Below are 25195 nucleotides of genomic sequence, written 5' to 3' on the forward strand. Positions count from 1 at the left end.
GACCGCGTATATAATTTTTACAAGTTATATTGTAACCATGTCCGTTAATCACATCAATATGTTGACATCAGTTAGTAGACTCACTTGAGAATTCGGTATCGTTGTTCACGCAACAATAGAAATATTTATAACAAGAATAATAAACATATCGCTGGCCATTACCAGAACAGATTTGATTTGATAAAAATTCGAACAAATTATAAATTATAAATCTAAAAATATAATTAATATTAAAAATGTATATTGTTGGACAAAATGATTAGTTATAAACTAGTTATATACGTAGCTTGTATAGCTAGAATAATTACATTTATTTCTTTATAAAACGTGAATGATATTAAAAAAAAAAAAAACTATTAGAACACATTAAAGATTAGTTATTATAAATGGATACTTAAATATGTAACTGATACTACTATATATATTTGTTTTATTTAAATTTAAAGTAAATTATATTTTAAATAATAATTTATTTGTGTCAATCATAAATAGTGGCTATAGTATACCGTAAAAATAATTGCGATTCACTGAAATGAATAAGCATTTGCTAATGCTCGAACAATAAAGTATACTGAAAAAAACTTGACATAACTATAGATTTCAGTGAAATAAATAATGCAAATTGAATCGCAACGAATAAAATTATGATTTGCCAAATTGTCAGAAAAACATTTTGTCGTGAACTCTACAGCGACCAGTATATAAAAAACAGTGCCTATATTATTCCATATATATAACGTTTTCTCCATACACGTTTTTAATTGATATATTATGGTTATATTAAGGTCCATAATTGTTGTGAAACTAAAAAAACTGTATAAAACTAAGATAAAATAAGATCTAAGATTTAATCCAGATAATTCATACAATACTCAATGAGCATTTAGTATAATAATATGGTCTAAAAATTGAATATAATAACAACATGTACAATTGTCGAACTGTAATAGTTTAAGCTGATGGTTCTAAAATAAAAAAAAAAAATAAAAATAAAAAACAACATGTACATAATTAGTGTTTTAATCTGATATAAATATTTATAAATATATTTATTTATTTTTGCTAATTAGACAATAAAATATATTATTATGCACGTATTTTAAATTATATATATAAACTTATTGTTATTATAAAAGTTGATAGAGGTGGATGGCTATAGTGACTAGTGAGTAACTATTTGAATATTATTTACATTGTATTTAGTTTTTAATTTTAATTTTTAAAATGTTAATTTCGGAACAAATTGGTATTTCTATATAGTTATAAAATATAGGTAGTATTAGAAACCTTTTTAATTAGGTATTTCAGCTGACTTATGTTATTCTGTTTATTCATGTATTTCAAAATGTTATAAATATTTTAAATGTTTTTGAACAAAAATTACCATACCATATTTTATGTAAAATTTGTAGTTATTCGATAAAAGACATTTTAATATCATATAATTACAACAACAAATTGAGTTATATTTGTATGTAAAACATTAATGGTAAAAAAATAAATTATTATATTTTAAGAATAATATTGTAGAAAAATTTTATTCAACATGCAACATTGATGTTTTAATATTTTTAAAAATAACTAAATAACTCAAAAAACTATTTATTAGAGAATGAAAACCCGTGTAAAAATGTCTTGATCTCAAGACATACGTTATCAATTGTAGTTTGAAAAATACAAATATGCACCTATTTTCGTTAGAACATTTTAATCCATTTAAAACAAATACATTACCTAATAGAATTTAACTATAATTTCAAGAAATACATTAGGTATAATTTGGTTACTATACATCTATAATATAAGCAATTACAGTTATTTTATAATTTGTATCTTTTACGCAGTTACGCTTACGTTACGATAGTCTTACGTGTATAGTTTCAAACATTATTTCAATAATTTTTTTTTTACCTATACTTAATATAACATGAAATACAATCAATAAAATAGCCATACTCAGAATATCTATAGTTTAAATAATAAATATTTCGTTAAAGTCGTTGACTGATTTGAATTATCTTTTTCCAAGCTATCACCACATTAATAATATTTTATATCATACAAACAGTTTTCAATTTTTTTATATATTTATATTTGTTTATAAAGTATTTTTTACTATTGAATAATCAACCTTCCAAATATTGAAATGAAAAATTATAAAAAAATCTATGATATCTACATAATAATAGAATTACTAAAGAAATCGTTAGTTTGTACTTTTTGCTTTTTATACTCTCATGAGTATATTATTTATATTATATTTTTATAGTTTTGCAATGATATACCTTTGTTGCTATTTTACTGCGTATATTATATAACTGAAATTTATATTCAATAGTTTGAACAAATATTATTTATTGTGTAAGACAAAAGGAAACGTGACAAGAATGTTTTTGATCGGACAATTCGTTCGATAATCATGTTTTATAGTTTATACAAATCTAACAGATGATGAATAACAATTGAATTATAACTTCGAGTAGAAATTCAAATAAAAATTACTTCTGCCCACTTCGCCCTTATAAATTCACTAAAACAATACGTAAAAACCAAATCTTTAATATGACATATTATTAGAATTTAAATATACAGATGATGATACCTAGTTTTCGAGTATATTAATGTCAAGTGTAAAATCTCAATGAGTCGTTTATAAACTCTGAGAATAAATATTATATTTGTTCTTTGTTCACCCTGTTAAAGTTCATATGACATAAAAATACTATTTAAAAAAGTATGCTTATGCATATATTATATATTTATTGCTATAACCAGTTCTAATAACACCGTTAAGATTCCTCTATAAACAATAAATAATTTTGATTATTCTAACCATAGCATTAAGACATGGTTATATTAAATTATAGTATGCGGAAGCCGGATAGACAATCGCCATCGCCACCTTGAAGTCCCAAATCAAGATATTTAATAGATATAGGTATAAATGTATAATGTATAATGTAGTAATATTATATAGGTATCTATAATATATAATATATACAATATATATATTATATACATATAAAATTACAAAATCATGCCTAAAAAGTATTTTGAAACTAAAAAAACAAATCTCATATGTTGCATTTATTTTTACAATAGTATCGTATAATGATCGACATTTTACGTTAAACCCGGTAAAATACTATTGTAAAATCAATATTATGTTCCAAAATATTACATTTCATAAACAATACCGTAACGGCGTGTTGTTTGTATGAACTTTATGGAAAAACTGATATTTTGTATTTTAGTTTTTGTAACTATAAAGCTGGTACCTAGTACACTGGTTTGTCATTGGTTGATGACAGACAAGAGGTATCAATCAACTGATGTCGAAAAGTGTAATACCAGTATAAGTTACAAACGGATATTGCCTTTTTATGTAATTTCTTGGAGGTTAGGTAACATAACCTACACATTTGAATACCAAACAATGATTTTCAATAATTAACTATTATTTTTTCATTACCTTTTATAAATTGGTTATACAGTAAAATATGGCTTTTATATATTTTATGGGGAATTACCCGTTTCCGCCAAAATTTGAAATGACCGATTCCGCCAATTTAAAAAAGGTTCGATTCCTGTTTCCGCCAATCTACCTGCTATGGAATAATAATAATAATAATTATTATTATTATTCATAATTCATACATTTTAAGTGTTTTGGTTCATCGTTGATCGTAAATTCTTAAAAATGTTTTAATTAATTTCAGTTCATTAAAACTACGTACACATGATGCGGTAGTACATATAAGGAAATGTTTGATACAAGCGATGGTTGTGCACATGATAGTATCAATTTTAAATGCACACATACATACCATATAATATATAAGGTATTCATACATACTGTATAATATATATATATATATATATATATATATATATATATGATTATGGAATTATCGTATATAAATCGATAAGATTGAAACTACAGAACAGATAAAAACATTTTTTACTCCATAAATCTACTGTATCTAATATTTATGAATAAGTGACTTTTACTTTATTATTGTACTTATTAAAACTATGACAAAATATTATGTATTTATCATTTGCTTTATTATGTATAAATATATTTTCCAATATTTAATGTTATCGTGTTATATACCACGTACAATTATTTCAAGTTAAAAATAATACGAATAATACTACAATTTATTAATACAGAATATTAAAATATAATACCTATTATATTATTATAATGTATAAAATTATAAATTTTACCATAGCAGGTAGACTGGCGGAAATGGGCGATGGCGGGATGGATCACTTCAAATTTTGGCGGAAACGGTACATGCCCATTTTATATAACCCGACTTCACCCGGTAAAAATTAATAATTTTTTTTTACCATTAGTGAACCTATTCTTATTTTCATATTTTACCTGCCTTAACATCATGGCAAGTATACCAATTTTTTTTTATGTACATCTTCTTTATTAATACAATACTTTCCCAATGATATATCTATTTATCCCTTATTAACAAATTAAATGGACGTGACAATAAAATTAATAAGCTCATAAATTACTGCATATCATAGAAAAAATTTAATTCGTTTATTGGATGCTTTCTACGTAGGTTCACTAAATAGGTAACTTGTTAGAATTAACTTAAATTTAACTTTTTAACTCATTATCACCCAGCCTTGGCTTATCTATATCTCCATTATATTGTTCTGAATTAAAAGTAGAAAATTTGAAAATAATTATGTCTAAAAATGTTAGTAGGTAATTCCCTTAATTTTTTACGAAAAATATTGCATTTGAATATGTCATTATGTGTATGCTGTACAAAATATAATGATGTACCTACTCTAAAAGTACCCACGAATAATATTTTTAAATTACAAAATAATTTTAAGAAAACTATAAAAGAACAGTTTCAATTGTTTCATAAAAAAAATGTTTTAAATGTTTTGGTTACAGATTTCTTACTCACGTAGAATCTTGTTTTAAATTTTCTACCTTTAGCTATAAAAAAAAAATAATGATAGAATCAGTTTCAAATTTAAACTCATATAATATAGTTAATAGTTATAATATAATATTTACAAATTTTAAAAACATATAATGAAATAATCTGATAAAATCAATTTTTTCAAGATTCGTAGAAGTATTTTATAATTAATACATTGCTATACGTACTATAAACATGTATAGCTATGAAATAAAAGCTTTTAAATATTTTAATAATCATAAAAATACGGATTAATTAATTAAAGCTAGAATGGTGTGAGACAGTTTAATGGGTAAACTCAGGGGTAAGCCATGATGAAGTATAAGCCATAAAAGCCGTTAAAATGTATAAACATTTGTTAATGATATCAGTGCTGTATTTTAGGGGGGAAGCGATTAGGGTGATCCCCACCATTACTTAAATAATTATTGGCTGTTATATAGGTACCTATGCTAGGTAAGATATAAGTAGCATGATAAGATGATATGGAAAAATATTTTTTTTATATATATTCATATTGCTGAAGGGAGTATTTAATATATATATAATTTTTTTTAATAATAATAATAATATTAATATTAATATATAATGATAATATTACATATTTCCTGGTTGTTCTGAAAAGTTCTTACAACCAAGATTAAATATGCTACCAGAAATCTCTTTGAAATTGAATATTTATCATTATTTCTGTAAGAAAAGTGTCATTAGACACAAAAATAAAAATAAAAATAAAAACAGTTCATGTTAAAATAAATAGGGTAGAATTTGAGCACATGTATAATAATTTTAGAGTTCTGGGGAAAGGGGGGCATACAATTAAGTCAAATACGCCTCTGAATGATATAATATATTTAGCATATTAATTTTAACCACAGTATTTTAATTTTAATATGTTTTGACAATAATAAATTAATAAAATATTCGAAAATCTAAAATGGTCATTTAAGCAGGGATGTATTTAAGGGACATTTTTATCCGGGCCAGGTGCCTTTTTAGTTAATTTTTTAATAGTATTCATAAGAAATAACTTCATAGTAAGTCATCGATTATTGTGGTGATTAACAATGTAATACATCATTGCTTTTAATGTGTTTGAAAATTTGATGAAATATTCTATGTTTAAATTGTGAAATAATTTTATAAAATGAGTTTATTTTTAAGAACAATTGTGAGTATTCTTTAGTATTATGATTAAAATATATTTAACATTTTTTATATTCACGAATAAATAGGTATTAGATATATATTTTGTAAACATCATAGTTAATATTAGTAATTTTATTAGAAACAAAATGTGTGTGATTTCTTTATTACAATACAATTACGAAAATTATGATGTTTTGCAAATATTTCCGTCTATAATAGTGTTATACGTATATAGTTTATTTATATACCCAGCTATAGCTAAAATAATTAAAATAAAGATTAAAGTTCCATCATTAAGGTCGAAGATAAGCTGTTTCTTGAGAAAAAAAATTATAGTTTCGCTATAAAATATAAATATTAAATAGTAGAAAAACAAGAACCAAAGAAAAAAATATATATATTATATGATATGGGTGATATGGCACTAAATATTTTGTTTTAAAAAGATTCAAAATTTCTGATTTTTGTGTATCACATGAAATATTTTATACTTCGAAGACTTTCAGTAATACATCGATTATATTTTAAAAATATCGATAACTGATAAGTAATAATAACTGGGTATCTGGGTTAGTCTTACATATTAATCGCTCTACAATTTTAAGAATATGCCAAGTTTGTATTCCGATTCAAACGTTACAATCTTAACTAAATTGAGTCGATTATTTAGTAAGAACCATAAAATTCTTATAAAAAAATCTACTCCGATAGTCCATCAGTACCGTCACTAATCTAGTGTACATTAATTTCGGCGATAGAAAGAAAATCATACAAATCATTTATTCATTTATTTATGATTAATAATTTTCCTAATCATAAAATTTGAGTAGACACAACATTATTCATGAGTAAAGCCAAACCGTTCAAGTTGGTAAAAATTTTTTAAAAAAAACTATACAAGTGCGATATCAAACCTTTAAAAAAATCATTTTTACAAAATATACACAAAGACAATATAATTGTCCATCAATAAGTTTTTACCCTTTTCAACATGATCCGTGACTTGTGGGTAATACAAAGAATATAATTACCAAAGGGAAACTTTGAAAAAAGACAAATCATCTAAGTAGGTATATGACGAGGCAATAAGCCAACAAGCGTAAGTGAAAGAACAAACATCACCATCAGCAAAAGATATAGCATAAAGAGGACGTGATACCTGTGTTACACGTGTTAACTCCGTCTTACAAATGCATAACATATCAAATTTTACGCTCAGAAAATCACGCTTAGATACATTAGTTTAAAAATTAGAGTTAATTGACCTCTTATAAAATTTAAAGGTAAGAATACCATTTAGAGATCTCATGGACTTTTTACTATATTTTAAGTTTTAAACGAGTTATAAGTATTTTAAGATGTACAAAAAATTTTAAATTTTAAAATACTTGTTACTCGCTTCAAAATCAAAATATTATAGTAAAAAGCATGAGGTTGTCTAAATTATATTCTCAATTTTAAGTTTTATAGGAAGTCAATTTACTCTAATTTTTAAACTAACGAAGTTAAACGTGATCTGCTGAGTGTAAAGTTTACTATGTTACGCACTTGTAAAACGGAACAACACATGTGGGTATCATGTTCTCTTAAGAAATAAGCAATATTTTGTTGTTCAGGAGCTGTGAAGGGTTCATATACAATTCTGAAAATAAATCTTAATAATACTGTAATGCTTGACGTAAATAAGAGAAGGGTTAATATTCGGAGCATATATAAAGAACATAAAACACTTTTTTCCACCTGAGTAAAGAGGACAAATAGACAAACATAGGTACCTATGTGTTCAAAAAATAACTAATTATCGTGTACATAAGTGCTGCAGAAATATATTATATTACGTATATATTACTAATGATTCTCTACTTTATGTATAACGTGTAGTTGTAAAGATATTGTTTTCTGAAATAATAATCAAAATTCTAATAGAAAAAAATATTTATTCTTCATATACCCACAGAAAAAAACCAATTTATTATAAATAAGTTTAATCAAATAAAAATTTACAATTGAACATAAAATAGACATAGAAGAGTACCTACAAAAGACAACAAGTAGTTATAATGACTCAATATAAAATTTTAATATCAAATAGTTTTACCTAAATCAATCAAACTAAGCCAAACTGCAGAAATTAATACATATTAAGAACTAAAGACGAGGGAAATATCTACTTACGAATATCAAAATATCCATACATAAAACATGCCACCAAATATGTATGCAAGGCCTCGGGTATCAAAATCTGAAGATATCGGGATGTATTGATTTTATATTAGGTGACCTGTGGACCTGTCACGTCGTTTTATTTTTACACCATAATTCTAACCATGATTAAAATAATATCTTTTCTCGTGGTTCTAACACGTACACATGTTATATTATTTTTTGATTGTTTTCTTGTTTCACGCATTTTGTTATGGTATGTCACTCGAGCTTTTTTATTCATACTTGGTCCTTTTTTTTCGTATGTAGGAGGTTTCAAAATATTCTTAGGGGGATAAATCCATTAATTTTTTCCAATGGACTACTTTTACCTTTTAACTATACGATATTATAATAATTTATTTCTACACAACTGAATTAATTTACATCATTCTATCAAATTATAAACAAAATACATTTATATATTTTTAAGAAGTCAAGTATAATGAATAATGATCCAATATTTGAACGTAGGACCGAAATACGATAAGAATGTTATAGATAATATTATTATATAATTTAAATGTATACTAAAATACTAAATTTAGTCATAAAGTGTTGTAATTCATTGAGCCCGATTGAGGCCAATTTACGTATATGTTGGTTTTTGTATTATCATATAATTATTACCAATTAATAACTAAATATTTCTGACCGTCATTTATAATATTTGGAATTAATCAAAAAGATTACAACAGTTGAAAAAGATGATTTTTAGAGTATGTTAAAATTGGCGACTTTGTATGAAATGCAAGTTACGAGCTTTAAACAAAAGATATTATAATCTATATTTTAAGTCAAATAATCTATTTGGAAGTTAATTCCATTTACACTTAAACAAGTGTAAATAAAACAAAACACACCTTTTATATTACCTAGCCTATCTGAGCACTAAATGCAATTCACTTATAAGACTGACAAAAATAGTGACAAATTATGTTATGTTTTTAGCATTATTTGCGTACAATTCGAGATTCATATGAAAATAATAACGATAGAATAAATTGTTTTACACTGTTGAGTCTAAAAGAACATCAAATAATTAATAATATAAAGCGATTATTAAGTAACCACCAAACATAAGAAGGTTCGTTAATATTTATAGAGAATAGATAAGAAGGATGAAAATAAAAAGATACATATATTTGACTAACACATTTTAATTAGTATTCTAAGGTTATGACCTTAGACTTCCTGCAGAGATGTGTAAAATTTAGCAGCCGACCTCGTTTTTGTGGTTTTTATTTTGTTAACACAATTCAAATTATTTTTTCGTCCGCTTTATTTCGTTTAGTACAAAATGATATACTACGAAAATAGATTGCTTGGCACTACGGGCGAAACCTTGGCAATGGGGAGCAGCCAAAAGTTTCGTAAAACATTGTGTTTGAAATCCGATTAGAATATAAGCATTAAAGTGGTCGATAATTATGTAAAATAAATTAATTTGTGATAGTGACATAAATTATCCATCCATTTTGATAATCGAATCATAATTATTCGTAATTTATTACAATATCAATACATACAGTTATGTTTATTCCTAAGCTTGAAACAAGAGCTCAGAAGTTCATCATGCTAATGGCTTATACATTTTTAATTTTTTATAACATTTACATTAAATGTTATTTTTATTGATATATTTATGTAATTTTTCATTAATTTGACTAAATTAACTATATAATTAAAAATACCATACGCATGAATATTTATATATATAACGATGAATTAAAAATATGTATTAACTAATTATTATGAAATTATGAATTTTATGTGTAAAATAAGTGGCACAGAACGTTCTGAAAATAGATAAAATTAACGATGTCAGTATATACTATACAAATATATCAACTTCAGTATAGTACTGAGTGCAATATTATGTTCTGTGATTATACTAAATAATTATTGATTTCTTCAATTTTAAGATATTGCTAATAATTTCCTAATAATTTTAGACTGTTGCAAAGAATCTTAGTGAATATGTATATTAAATATCAAAATTGAAATTCTAATCAAAACTAAACCTAATATTCACGATGTGTATTAAGTGGAATTGAAAATCAATACAACGTTACAGATACTTAAAAGTTTAAACATATAACCATATAATTCAAACGGTTCTGCAAGTTTATGAACATACACAGTTCTATACTTCGATTATCATTTTTTGCATAAAGATAAAAATTCGTTTCCTAGACATCCGATATTTTGGCTTACCCGAAATAAAATAATTGTATGAGTATTATAACATGCAGACTTCCTAACTGTGTTTTGTTATTTTGAATCTGACGATATGTTTACGTTAGCATCTAACACTAATAACTCGATTGTATTTAAAGTGTACTTTTCCAAACTTAGATTAGTAGTAGGTTTAGAGTACAATTATTTCAAAGAAAAAGATAAATAAACGATGAATCTAGCGCATTCGCATAAATAAAACTTTTTCGTCAAAAACCTGCAGCATCAATACCAATACTGTTATATAGTTACTAATTTTTAAAATATCTATAAATTCAAATTTTAGTGATTATTATATAGTTTTTTATATAAGATAATAGTACCTATCAATGTAAAATATAAGTGTATATTTATTTTGTACTTTTTTAAGCATAATAGGTACATGCAACATGCATATTATATTTAGTAAATTTTTAATTTTTAAGAGCATAACGTTCTGAGCCGTAATTATTGGTAATAGAAAAAGACTGCAGAAGTAATGTAATGAATATTGTTATTATTTATTAATGTGGTTAAATAGACACAAAAAAATCACTACAAAATGAAGTACCTAAGTATTGAAATATTTAACATTTTTATCCATAATTTTATGTCCAAAAATGAATTATAAAAATTAAAATCATAGTTCCCCTTGAAGAGTTTTACATAAAATTGTTATACAATTTATTAATAAAAATAAAAATTACTGAATAAATTAAAAAATGTAGTACACCAAATGTGGTACACCAAGTTGAATTTTACATTTTGAATCATTAAAAAAAAAATTAAATGAAGAATTTTATTCACTCAATTTGGAATTTATAACCAAGTTATATAAGTCAAATCAACTTAAAAAAAATCGTACAATCCAAATCGCCAAATCGTGTACCTATTAAAAAGAGATACTACTGTTTGAACAATTACATTGTATATTGAACAGACGCACGCCGAAAGTATTACAGATTTGAAAATTTTACAAAATATGTATTTTAGTACCACACCAAAACTCATTCCAATAAGAGGTCTTCAATCCGAAATATTTAGTGTTACCCGAAATCGTGATCACGCTATACGTATTTATAAATAAAAATAATTAATTGGTTAGGTCTCAGCATATAGACATATCTAAAAATTAGGAAAGTACATCACAATAATAATTATTTCACACAGTATAGGTACCTATAGTATACAGGAATATAAATAAACTTACCTACTATATAGGACATAGGTAACTTTGTTTAGTGTATAGTTAATCAATATTGAATGATAATATTCAAATAGAGATTACAAAGAATTACAATTATTATCTGTGTAGTCGATATAAATGGATTTTCAATGTTTATTTTGTCTTACGTATATTGTACGTTTACGGTATAAAGAATAAAATTATTAAATATGTATAATAATAACAAGGTATATTATCTATAAATTATAATAATAAAAATTAAATGCAAAATGTGAAATCCCTAAAACGTAAATATGTATAGCATTTTATTAAATATACTTATGTGTAAATTATTATATTCAGTACTATGTTGTTGAATGAGGCCCTCGTGGAGGGGGAGGGTTAAGGGCCTATAATCATTTTTCAAGATATACGATGATATACAGGTGTATCTATATTTCGTATAGCGTAATATAAAAATTACATTATTTGCAATTTTCAGTTCTTATAGGTGATACTTAATAGATATCAGGCAATTATCCAAACAAAACCAAATATTTTCAACGCAGATGGAATGTACTAATTTGATAGCCGATAGCCGATAGGTATACCTTATTTACCTAGATACTAGTATTTGCCATGATAAAACCTAATTAATTTTCTAACTAATAATTTTTATACTTAAAAAAAACATCTATCATATTATATTGATATTGATATTGTTATGCGTAGTCTAACATACACTAGCTGTGGCGTTAGTGGTAGCGTCAAGGTGTATTTACATATTAAGGATACAGGCGTGAACGAATTTGAATTTCATATAAGTATTGAAATTTTCTACCGAACACACGTCAATTGTAAATGATAAGTCGAACGTGAATGAACGACCATGTGTACCATACGTTTGCGTTAGGAGTGGTTTGCGCACCGATTTCTGTTAATATAAGATCAAATAAAACGCTATACACTGTGAACGACATAGACCAAGGGCGAACGCAGAGAGTCCGGGAGGAGTGTAGGTATGTTCCCCGTTGCTATTTTAGTTAATACTATTTTTTTATTACATGTTAAAAAATGTGTATTAAATTCTTAACTTTTAACTTTGACCCCCCCCCCCCCCAGTTTATATATTTTCCGTTGTCCTTACAGCATTCGGCACGAAACGACCAATCCCTTTGGTCTAAACGAATCCTAAGGAACGTTGGAAAACGAATATTCGGAACCGTATACGGTATATGCGAATTTGGTAGAGAATTAAAGGTGCAGAATTTCGTTCTCCAGCGTTTGCTATAGCCTTCACTTGAGATGCAAATGCAAGCGAATCAATCTTTGTGACAGGCCGAATGCCGGAATGTCCTTCATATTGAATCGTATATTATTTTATAATACCTACCGTCACAGGGTCAAACCACTCCAAACGCGAACAAATGGTACAAATTCTACAAATAGTACTTCAATAAATGTGTTCAATAAATTTCGATATGACAAAAACACGTTCGTTCACATTTGAGGCCTAGCAATGCAACTGAACACAATTTACCGCTACTATTTTACTACCTCTTGTTCAGTGTATCAAGAGACAAGAGTAACTTAGACATTAGTTTATACATTATCATAGTAAAAGTGAATATTTCAATGTACACTTCTGATATTTAATAATTCAGACAGATCTTGTAAGCGTTATATACATATGACGTACAATATTCATATTTTTCATGATTTTTTTTTCAGTAAAGTACTGCTAGAAATATCTAAAAACTACATTCTTAAATTACAAAATATACTCATAAATAAAGTTTAAATAACATGGTCTCAAAGGAAATAATAATTATTTCGATTAAATCTATAGATAACTTTTAAATTTATTTTATCTACGTTTTTACCATTGTCACCTAACCTACTAAGGGTAGATACGCAAATAAGTCGTAGGTATACCCACATTTTTTATTTGTTCATTGATTTTATATTATGATAACTGATAAGTAAAGTTATCATTGATAACACTTCAAACTAAAGGTAAGTATTAAAAGTAAATTCAGCGGAATGAGTTATGCAATAATAATAATAATAATTCATCAAACATGAGTTAACTATTAAATATTTTATTAAAATAATGGACCAAGAATTATCCACGAAAAAAAACTGTATTAAATAATTATTACAAAATACAATTAATATTCCTTCTTTAAATAAAATATGTTTAAATGTTTTATGATAGTGATTCTGATATAATACATAAAATTATTTACTTTAGAATGGACAAAACAAATATATTCCAAACAAATAAACAGTACAAATTGTTTGATATGAATGCCTTCCTTTATAAATGATTTTTAAATAGTTGAAATGTTTAACATTTTATAAGCAGCATTGTATAAATTATTAAAGTATGATATAGGTAGGTACAAGTTTCAATAATATTATGTTTAATTGATCATCATTTATTTTTTCCGAATAGGTACTTTAATTCTAATTTGTTTTTAATTTTTAACTGATTATTGTCAATATGTTTAAAACTAAAACGTCAAATATACTTTAACAAGTAAATATACGTTATAGAATTTTCATTGGGAGGTTGATAAACTATACTTTGATAGTTTAATAGGATATAAAATCATAAAAATATTACGTTTGTATGCATTAATAATCATATTATTTTATTATAATAATACGGCAGTAAAAATGATTAATAGAAAACATTAATAATAATATTGTTAATGGCTTATTGCCTGAAAGAGTAAAAAATAAATATTATATAAACTAGTAAATGACTATAGGGTTATAACTGAGAACAAATTTAATAATATAACATTAATAATATTATAGTAATATTGTCGCGGACCGTCGATAATAACAATAATCTGGTTACATTGCCTAGTCTACAATACACTTAATATAAGCGCAAGTCAATAATGAATAATAAATAATCATGTGTACTACAATAAGTACATAATATTTTAGATTATACAAGTTATGCGTTAGTGTTTTCGAGTGAGTATATCGCACATGAATGGTTTTTAATATTATTATTAAAAACGGACAATACACTCAACTATGATTCTCGAATGCTAATCGCATGAACGCGGGTGACACGGCTGACGGCTGTACTCGTCACTGTTGAGAACAATTCGTTAGCTTGCGTGTTTATATAAGAAGACAGTGCACAGGGTTATTATATTATTATAAGTTTATAAATTATTCAATGCATCGGTATTTATTATTTAACATGACGTGGTATATAGTACCTATTTTTCAGGGAAAATACGACCATTACCGAGGGGATATTTAAATTATAGAAGCACTACATAAATTTTTTTCCTGACAGCCTTGCCTGTAACTATAATGCTATATTCATTAAATCGACTTACTTCAACAGTTAATTCGAAAAATTAGTTTGCAAACTATTAGTAAGTACCTACATTATACAATGTTTACCACTATCATTAATCATTATATAAAATTAACTATAGTTTCCGGCCGATTTAAGGCAGTAGATATAGTTCTATTTTTTTATTTAATTAATTCAGAGTGGAAAATTTTTTAATGCGTAAAAACGCATTTAAGAGTATAATAAAAATAATTACAATAAAATATTATTTTGTGCAAGTAAACGAGTAGAAACTTGTTATGTTAGCAGTTAACCCAATGCGCGTTCGCAGTGTAACTTCCGGTAACTTCCGAAAAGGGCCCTAAAAAACATATGATAATATGGTACATTGCGGTCTCTCGGGAAAACTGATCAACTCTAAAAAACACAGCGACGTATCAGCGTGTAAAGCGATGCACAACACATGCCTTAATAGAAACAAAAACTGTGACCGTCGTACTGTTGATATGCAAACATCGGGGATTACACGTTAGGTATAATATAATTTTCACTATTTTTTATTTATAAATTAAGTGACAACGAATCGGTAAGTATAATAGTAAAACAATAATCGTAAGTACTCACTGGGGTCGGAAGGCAGTAGCTTCATTTTGTCGAGGTCGGTGGCTTCGCGGTCATTGTAGACGATCACGGCCGAGGCGCCGGCCCGTCGCGCGTTATCCACTTTGGTCTGGAAACTGCACTTGCCCCTGCGCACCAGCGCTATCCAGGGCCCGGCGTCCGGAGGTTCTCGGACGCCGTGGACGGGTGGCGCGCACCCGTTTCGGTCACCGTCCGTGCCGATCACGTGCAACAGCATCCCGGACGCGGCTCCCACGTGATACTCGCCGAACTTGCCGATCTCCGATTTTTCCGTCTGGACCACGACGCCCGTGGCCACATCGTAGCTGGTCACGTTCAGGTACGCGGTCGTGTAAGAGTCGGCTGTCTCATCGACGGTGGACGCGGCGGCCGGCCACGGGTCCGACGACGCGGCAACGCCGAGTAACGTCCACACGGCCAGCATCGCGTGCATTGCGAGGCGGATGGTGGTGTCCGCCGTCGTGGACGACGTTTCAAATTCGATCGCCTACAATATATGACACGACAATTCGTTTAGGTAATATTGTACTTAATATACGCGCGGTTGTTTTCTTTATTTAAAGCGGCCAAACGAAAATCGATATTTTTCCACCGACTGTATTAATTTTATTTGCTCGGAAACGGGGTAAGATGTAAGACTGTAATGGGGATGGGTATGGGCAGGGTGGTAAAACGAAAATCTGACCGACGACCGGGTAGGTATTGTGTATACTACATCGCCGCGGACGCGACGGTAATACTGTCGTCGTCGTGAAACCGATCGATCGAACTGGCCTGCTCAGGCTCTGTGTGCGTTTTCACCGCGAACCGACGACGACTTTCCTTGGCTGAAAGACGACCGACGGGCATTCCGCTGCTGCTGTGGAGGCGGCTGCCCGGGACGGATGTCGGCGGTACCGATTTGTTTTTGCGTCTAATATCGTGAGATAACTACGCAACTTCGCCACCGTGTGAATTTCGCTGTAGCTGTTCTATACGACTACACGACTAAATCGAGATCGAATAGTGTTCGCCTGAAGCGCGGGCGAAACGATGGACCACGGCGCGTGTCTCGCACACTACTGACTGACGTCCTGTTATCGGGCCCCACTGCACTGACGCTGGCGGCGGCGTGACGGGGTCCCCGTTATTGCGGCGGCGGCGGCGGCGGCGGCAGTGGCGTTCCTATACTTTGCCGTAGCGTAAGCGTTTAGAATAACAATAACAAACCAATGTCGCCAACCAGAGCAGCGTTAAAATACCGCACGCTCTACGGTAACGTTCGCCGTGACCGTGCGTCGAGCAATAAAATACACGCTGCCCCACATATTTAAATTTCAACCTCCGGTCTCTGACCAGCAAACATCATTAATTTGCTTATTGTACGACTATATTATTATTATTTATTATTATTATGATGCCATTGCAACCACCTGATGTTCGTGTAAGTCTGACACCGAAGTATCAAAACCGGAATAAAATTATTGTACCAGGTACCTATACTTCCTACCTATGTATATTGATATTGATATTTCAGCTATCCTTAATGTGATCTCTATGATTTCGCTGATTACCATCCATCGTGTATATTATGATTTAGAATGAATTACGAAAATAGCATTATGTATGTATCTGGTACATTCAAATTTCAAATGACATATAAATTGTAATTAATCATTTTAAACTTCGAATAGCCATATATAGGCACTAAATGAACTTGTATTATTTTAGCCTTTTATTATATGCATTATACCAGATCGTTTTAGAAATATTATTAATTGAATTTCCAGTAAATATCTATTCCGAATGAAATTTAAAATACATAAATCATATTTTGCAAATGTCTAATAACATTATATAATAATTAGAATAAAAAGTTAGGTTTTTGTTGTTAAACTGACAACGTTTGGTATCATCAAATCAGTGTTAATTTTGTCAGTAATTATTACAAGATCTAAAATGTATATTTAAATGTTTCGTCTATAGAATACATTTCATAATTTATTGTAACATTGTCATGTAATTAAAATTTTTTATATATTTCTCGTTTATACCGTACTGTTAATACTTTATTAACTAAAGTTATTACTTAAAGTATATACAGCAATCATTGTATATTATTATAATACATATTTAATATAACCTTTATCTCAAGACTCTCAAAATTAATTATTCCTCGAATTGAAAATATATCTATTAGGAATTTATATGGATATTATTTAAACTAAAATTACGTATATAGAATTTGGATGTTCACCCTTTAGTACAAGATAATCATAGAGAAAACCTATTTAGAATTTTGACGGCCCAGTGCTATCTTTTTTTTTTACTCCTGTCCACTATTATGAACTTAAATTGTTGACAGCAATAACAAACTGTTTAATTGTATACATAAGTTAAAAGTATTATATAAGATATAGAATTAAACAGGAAGAACAACTTCGACAACGAAAAATACCCACATTTTGCTATTAAGTAGGTACATGGTCACCTTAGTTTTTTTTTTTTCGTAATCTACACATGAATCACCAGTCCATACAACGAGATAAATAAACAAAAATGTTTTCCAGCAATATATATCAATATAATTGTTACAAAATAAAAATTAAGGCATTATGCCCATATAAAAAAAATAACGTACTCGGGGCCGCGTTTAGCTACCTATAAAATTCGTATTTATAGGTCTCCGCGTTTATTCTGAGTGGTTTTTAAGCACGAATAACCCGTTTTTATGTGGTTAAATTATGCATTCATTGAAATTCAAATTTTGGATTCTTAATATTATGCCGGTATTAAAGCCTGCAAACCAATTTTTCATGGCATTTATAAGGATTTCACGATTTTGTGACTGTATATCAAGGTTTTATTTGGATTTTAATATACCTACCTATGCATATAACACTACATTATGTTCAACTGTAATAAATTTTAAATAATTATTGTAGGTGCGCGTCATAGTACCAACGAGAAACGTGTGAATAACATAACATAATATATTGAATATATTGTTGCGTATAAGCTGTGTATCTGTCTTACCTTGACGCACCACACTCTGGTATCGTAATATCCTCTGTAAACGGGCGACACGTTTCGTCGTACCGGAAATGGCGATGTTCGAAGACATATGTATTCGACGTACAATATTGAATATTAGATTAATTTCGACCGGTAACGAGGAAACGGTTTGGATCGAATATCGAGAACTGTTGAGAATCGTGACGATGACGTATAAGAAAACGGCCAGTGAAGACTGAAAAACCCGAGTACCCGTCCAACTCCAACGGAAAATGTCGGGGTTAAAGGCGAGTTTTCACTATACACGTTCGCGTAAATCCTTTGATGTGATTGTTTGATTAGGTAAGGTTACCACATGATTAACCACGTTACCGGGTTGTTGGACATACCTAAACACTAAACGTGTACATGGAACACGGGTATAGCGGAAACCCGCCTTTAGCTGCGAATATCATAGGTAATCTATAATGTTGTTATGGACTGCGGTATATGAATTCGACGACCGCGGTCCACATTCGAAATAGTAGTTGGTATATAGATGCGAGTGTACAACCACGATAGTTTTCGTCGTTGTTGGTTGTTCAGTTCTAGGGAAAAACGCGTTCATTATCGGCCTTTGTCTCTGCGTTTTTCGCGCCGCTCTATACTCGTCTGTCGACAAAACCGTTTTCGCGTCATCGGCTTCGAGTGAGTCAGTTCATAAATAATATTGTGCTCTGTGCCATTGTGATGCGATTTCAGCGAAACAAGTAGTGTCATTTTTATTTATGCACCTCGTCATATTTTCTGGCTCAACGAAACGCGTTGTCTGTTTATTGAACATTTTATAAGAATTGAAGACGGCATAAGGTAAGATGCATTATCATCATGTCACCTATATTCATTATAAGGGTTCAGAAGTTATAGGAGTTGCATATTGTTCTGTATGCTGTCGAATTATAGCAGACCAAGCTAGAAATCCGAGCTATACAATGTTGTGTTTAAAAATTGAAAATTAAAAATGCATATCTTGTCTATTTCGATAATTTTAGAGAAAAAGTGCATATTTCGTTGATTTTCATTGTTTTTCGCATATTTAATATTTTCTACAAAAATTAATTTTTTTTCATTATCAATCAAATTATTTTAAATAGTGTTACATAACACAACGCTAATAACGCGAAAAACAACTTAACAGGTATTATTCAACATATATATATTATTTCGTATTTCACAAATAATGAAAATATATTTATTTTATTTAACTATTTTTTCAGTGCAATAAAATCTCAAACGCCAATCGATAACGTGCCATATTTTTATTTTTTTTATAGTTTTAAATAATACAATTTTTTAAATATATGTTTTTAGAATTTTTTTTCGTGTATATTAATAAATAAGTAACACACTTTTAACAAATAAATACATTTTTTTAGCATATTTCACATTTTTTCATGTATATTTTATAATTTTTTCTTGCATATTTGTATACATATTTTGCCTTTTTTTGCTCCTATAACTTCCGAACCCTATCCATATTCTATATTATTCATAGGTCCCTATATAGTGGGGATAGACAACTATATTAATACGCATTTATGACGGATATTAATGGTTAGAAAATAAGCTAGTATTATTAAAATGATTGGTAAGTAATAATTGTATTGAATATTATACATTATGTATTATATTTATTAAAATAATTATAAATATGCAGGTGTTCGGATATAAAAATGTACTCCATCGGTTTTGGTCTCTAATAGCCTCTTTATGTTGGTACGTCACCCAAGATAATGAACTTTTAACCAGACTTTACTGGTAATAATTTTTCGTATTGAGAAAACGATTTGAAATGTAGTTCGGTTAACGATAGTTGAAAAATACACATTTATAATTTATACCGTATATAGTAATGTTAAGTGCTAATATTTCATCATCCTAAGTTAATTATAGTGAAATTATTCGTGCAACACATTTTATTGAAGGCATCGTGAATATAATCTAACTCAGGCAGTGACACATGGGTACTCCGAAAAATGACTTTCACTTAAATTTTAAAAGCTTATAACTACCTAATTCGCTACTTGATCAAAATTTGGTTTTTATATACCCATGGAAGTAGATACGCAAAAAATTATTTTACTTTGGAACATGAAATTTAAAATATATGTTATAATTAAAAAAGTAAAAATTAAAAAATAACATTTTTTTTTTTACTAAGAAAATTGTTTTGATCAAACATCAAATTATGTTAAATATTTTCAAAAAAAAAGAACTTTTTGAAATAATTAATGTATAATATGCTTGAATGGATTACCTTGTATTCATTAGAAATATGTACACATAGATTTCCTACATAATATCTTACATAATATCTTACTTATAATAATATACTCGATAATGTATTATTAGATAATGAAAAGAACACTTCTACTCAGAAACTTTTTGAAAAAAATTATTGTTAAACCATTGTTAATTTTAAATTTTTTATTTACAAAATACAAGCCCACCCAAGTTACCAATCTGGCATGTGAGTTTATATGTTTTTTTCCTACTATATATTAGCCTAATAGAGAAATGGTGAGTAGATACTGACTAGATAGTAGTTTATACACTCACAGTTTCAGTATCTCAACAATATTTTATCATTTTTACACTAGCTTCATTTATATATTTGTTTATAACTTAAGTTCAAAAAACAAATCTAAAATTAACGTTAAATTATTTTTCTTACTAACTGTATTCTACTTGTTCTTATATATTTATAAATAAACCAACATAGTTCACATTTATAATTTAATTTTCATTACACATATATACGAATCTAAAATTAAGTATTAGCCTATTATTGTATAAACGATACTACATAAATGGCTTTCTCCTTATCTGTTCCTTCAAAAATCAAATTGGATATTTGCGTTTTCTCTTTATTTGTATTTTCTTCTTTTTCCTCTTGATATAAGTTTTATAAAACGCGTAGGATGTAACTAAACTTGATGTCTTAATCCCATTTGCTCATTTGCTCAAGAAAAATAATTGTAATTTATCCCTGTTCATCATCGGCTAATAGCTTTCACTTATTACTCTCAAGTACCAGTGTATAAATGTGTAATGTATACACTTTCGATTATTCATGATACTTATTAAAATCCTTGTTGTATTTTATGATAATTATTGTTTATATTCGCGTCATTTAAATAAATAATTGTTATTTTTGCATCATATTGGTTTCCGAGAATATTATCATTTATATTTTAAGAAACACCAATAAGAATGAGTATTTATGTATTAGTAAAATTGCATCTACCTTATCAATTATACAATCTAAAAATTGATATAGTATTATTCTACATATAATATTTTTGTATGATATAATACATATTTTTTTGTTGTGTTTTACAATGCTTTATTCGATCCGTTTTATACAAAACAATAAGAACAAGTGAGGATATAATAGATAATAATAAAAATAAAAAATAAAAGCATAGCTTGGGTTAACAGAGTGGAAGCCTCCCAGTGGAGATATTACAATAAAAAAGGAAAACATGAAAATTTAAATTTAATTAGTTTGACGATAAGTTTCTACACCAATTGCGTTTTAGTCGTTTGGGAGGATTTCCAGGGATAGTCAGATTTAATACATATAACCAATTTTATGATATAAGTAGAATAAAATGTATGATTTTTATTTATTAAATGCAACTGTTACTTTCTATATCATACATACAATAAAGAAATATAGGGTGTTTCATTAAGAACGCTGGATTTAATTTGCCTGGCATTTTTTGCTTTGTATATTGGCTGACTTGCTTCTCTTATTATTGTTATATTGAACTCTCCGGTTCTGTTTAGTACCATGGGACAAAATAATAATATTCTGTGACCATGGGGCGACCATGATGCGATCCGGAGATGTGTCAGCAAGTGATAGCAAATTTCGTTATCGGAACAGAAGCTTGATGCCAGCGAAGCCACCTCGGCTTGATATAATTTTTTTTTTTTTTATAAAGTTATAATAAGATTAAATCCGATGTTCTTAATGAAACGCCCTATATAAAATATCTATTTTATTAGCGAGAATTAGGATTTTAAATTAATGTTATAATTTTCTGACGTATAACACTGTAACAGACAATAGTATTGTTTGTTTTGCTCCATTCAATAATACGTTACAAATACGTCCAGAATTATTAAATTTTAAAATGCACATGTATAGATGTTTTTTAACGATAAAAAAAAAATTAAATAACGTAGGTGGATATATATAATATATGAGATACAATATTATATTTGTAGTTGTACCCTTTTGGAGTTTTGTTTACCGATGGGATGTCTGTCCACATGTGTTATAAGGTTATAACGTTTAATAAACTGTGTATTATAATTTATTGAGTATATTGTAAGCATGCTACTTATATCCAGTGTCTTATTTAGTTTTTAATTATTATAAAAGTGTAGGTACCTATTACAGTAGTGTAAGCTGAGGGGAAATAGGTGGATAACCACCCCTTGGAACCGTTTATTGGGGATGTTTTAACCATGGTTATAATAGTATATAACATATAGATTATAAAATACCTATAAATAGTTTTTTAAAAGTCCCTTCCTGATTTAGGTCTAGCTACATCACTGGATATATAAGTGAATATGGTCAAAAAACTTCGTTATTGAAGCCTTTTACCAAATACGAGTATATACATTTATAAAAAAAAGCGCATATTATTACTATGAGCGTTTACCTCAGGTTTCCAACTTCAGGTTGAATTAAGAAAATATGAAATAACCGATTAGATAATAAATTTATACGAACTTTGTTAAGGTACGAATTAGAAGCTAAGCAACATGAACGAGCACACTATTATCGTTAACATTTTTATTAGGCACCCTTTCAGGAACGGTTGGTAAGTACTGAAGGCATAGACTGCGAACCGCGTTAGACTGCACGCTGCGTTGTAGTTGACAAAGGAAAATAACATCGTCTAAACAGCTGGTCTGTAGGCCATGGTGTGTTATTATAAAGTCCCTGCAAAAACTGTGGTAAGGAGCAGTATTAGAGAGAAAGAGAGGGAGTGAGAGAGAGAGACAAATAATAGAGATGATATTCCATATAGATATAGATAACGTCTTTGAACAGTTTGTTATATTTTAAACACGAAAGACCTTCTTTATGTATTTTTTTATGTAGGCTAATAGGCTATCTGTATTATAATATTATACATGTTATACTATATGTAAGTGGGAATAATATGCCTTTACAGTTTACATGCGTGTAATTGACGTATTTTTTTTAATCAACATTTTAACGCATAAGTTATACATTTAAACTATAAACATGACGCAGTATGAGTAATGTTAATTATTTTTACATCATTGTTTACTGTATGTTAGATTCGATAAATTAAAAAATAAATAACTGATGATTCGAATAAATAATTTTATATTACTATACGCATTGTAATTTTATAATTATTTTTATAACGCACCGATAGAGAGGTACTAATCGTTTTTTTTTTAAATTTAACTAACATATTATGGATCAATAACATTGAAGAATACAATTCAATGAACGGCGCTTATCAGTTGTGTTATATACATTTAATCACTTGGTATCAATGTATATATTCGTAACACATTACCAAATACACCTCGCATTGTATGTATACTGCATATTATTAAAAATATATATTGATGGTTTAAACTTTAAATTTTACCAGATCTTATAAACAATTAAAATTTAATGCGCATATAACAATATAAATAATATTACATAGAAATGCATGTAATATTTAATGGAAAATAAAACAATTTAACTAATTATAAAATTATGGTATACAACTAAATTTTTAAATTTTTAGAAATGTATTCATAATTGCATTGATCATCATCAATTGTAAATTGTAATATATATATATATATATATATATATATATGTGTGTGTGTGTATTATATTGTTTATATAATTTTATATTACGCTGATTTCATGAATATTCATCTTAATTGTTTATTATAAATATTTATGTATATTAGACCATAAAAATTACTCTCACCCTTTTGGAAAATCCACTAATATACGATAACTCAATACATTTAATAGTGATTTATAAATTATAATAATAGTTTTTTTGACATAATCTACTACACGCAAATATAAACATTATACATTATTCGTACATTCATTAACATAAACAGATCATTAAGTTATATTATATTTCATAATTTATTAATTTTTTTGTATAAATAATTAAATATTAAAGTAAATTAGTATTTTTTATTAGATATTACTTCTAGACAATTTTAATTTAAGTGTGGTTTCTATAAATGCGGCAATAGCAATATGGACACCACGACATAATAATAGCTTGTTTCAAAATACCCAAAATGTTATTTTGTATTAATACCTACTACTAGATATTTTTTTTTCTTCAAAATCAAAATTTAACATGAAATTGAATTAATTTATTAATAAAAAGGAATTCTAACATTGCATAATAAACAATTATAGTGGTTATTTCGTTTTGTATAATATAAGTACACAACATAGTCACCATATTC

At 27.8% G+C, this 25195-nt stretch overlaps 1 protein-coding gene across 7 annotated transcripts in view; it reads right to left on the bottom strand.

Annotated features, from left to right (window-relative positions):
• The window catches only part of LOC107169317 (ring finger protein goliath), a 57699-nt gene extending 34130 nt beyond the window's left edge, over positions 1-23569 (bottom strand). For 2 of the 7 annotated variants that reach the window (XR_016192009.1, XM_089229092.1), the window contains exon 1: positions 15653-16781. Coding sequence is in view for 6 of the 7 variants with exons in the window: in XM_089229092.1 (XP_089085218.1) it covers positions 15653-16103 (451 nt within the window). In the remaining variant the exon portion in view is untranslated. Of the gene's footprint in view, positions 1-15652; positions 16785-23382 lie in introns of those variants that run through there. The other 5 variants (XM_089229090.1, XM_089229089.1, XM_015519033.2 and 2 more) reach the window with 4 other exon arrangements.
• Positions 23570-25195: the final 1626 nt, after the last annotated feature.

This window comes from Diuraphis noxia, unplaced genomic scaffold (assembly GCF_037042655.1).
Source record: "Diuraphis noxia isolate RWA-SAM2 unplaced genomic scaffold, SU_Dnox_SAM2 contig0005, whole genome shotgun sequence".
Taxonomy (NCBI): domain Eukaryota; kingdom Metazoa; phylum Arthropoda; class Insecta; order Hemiptera; family Aphididae; genus Diuraphis; species Diuraphis noxia.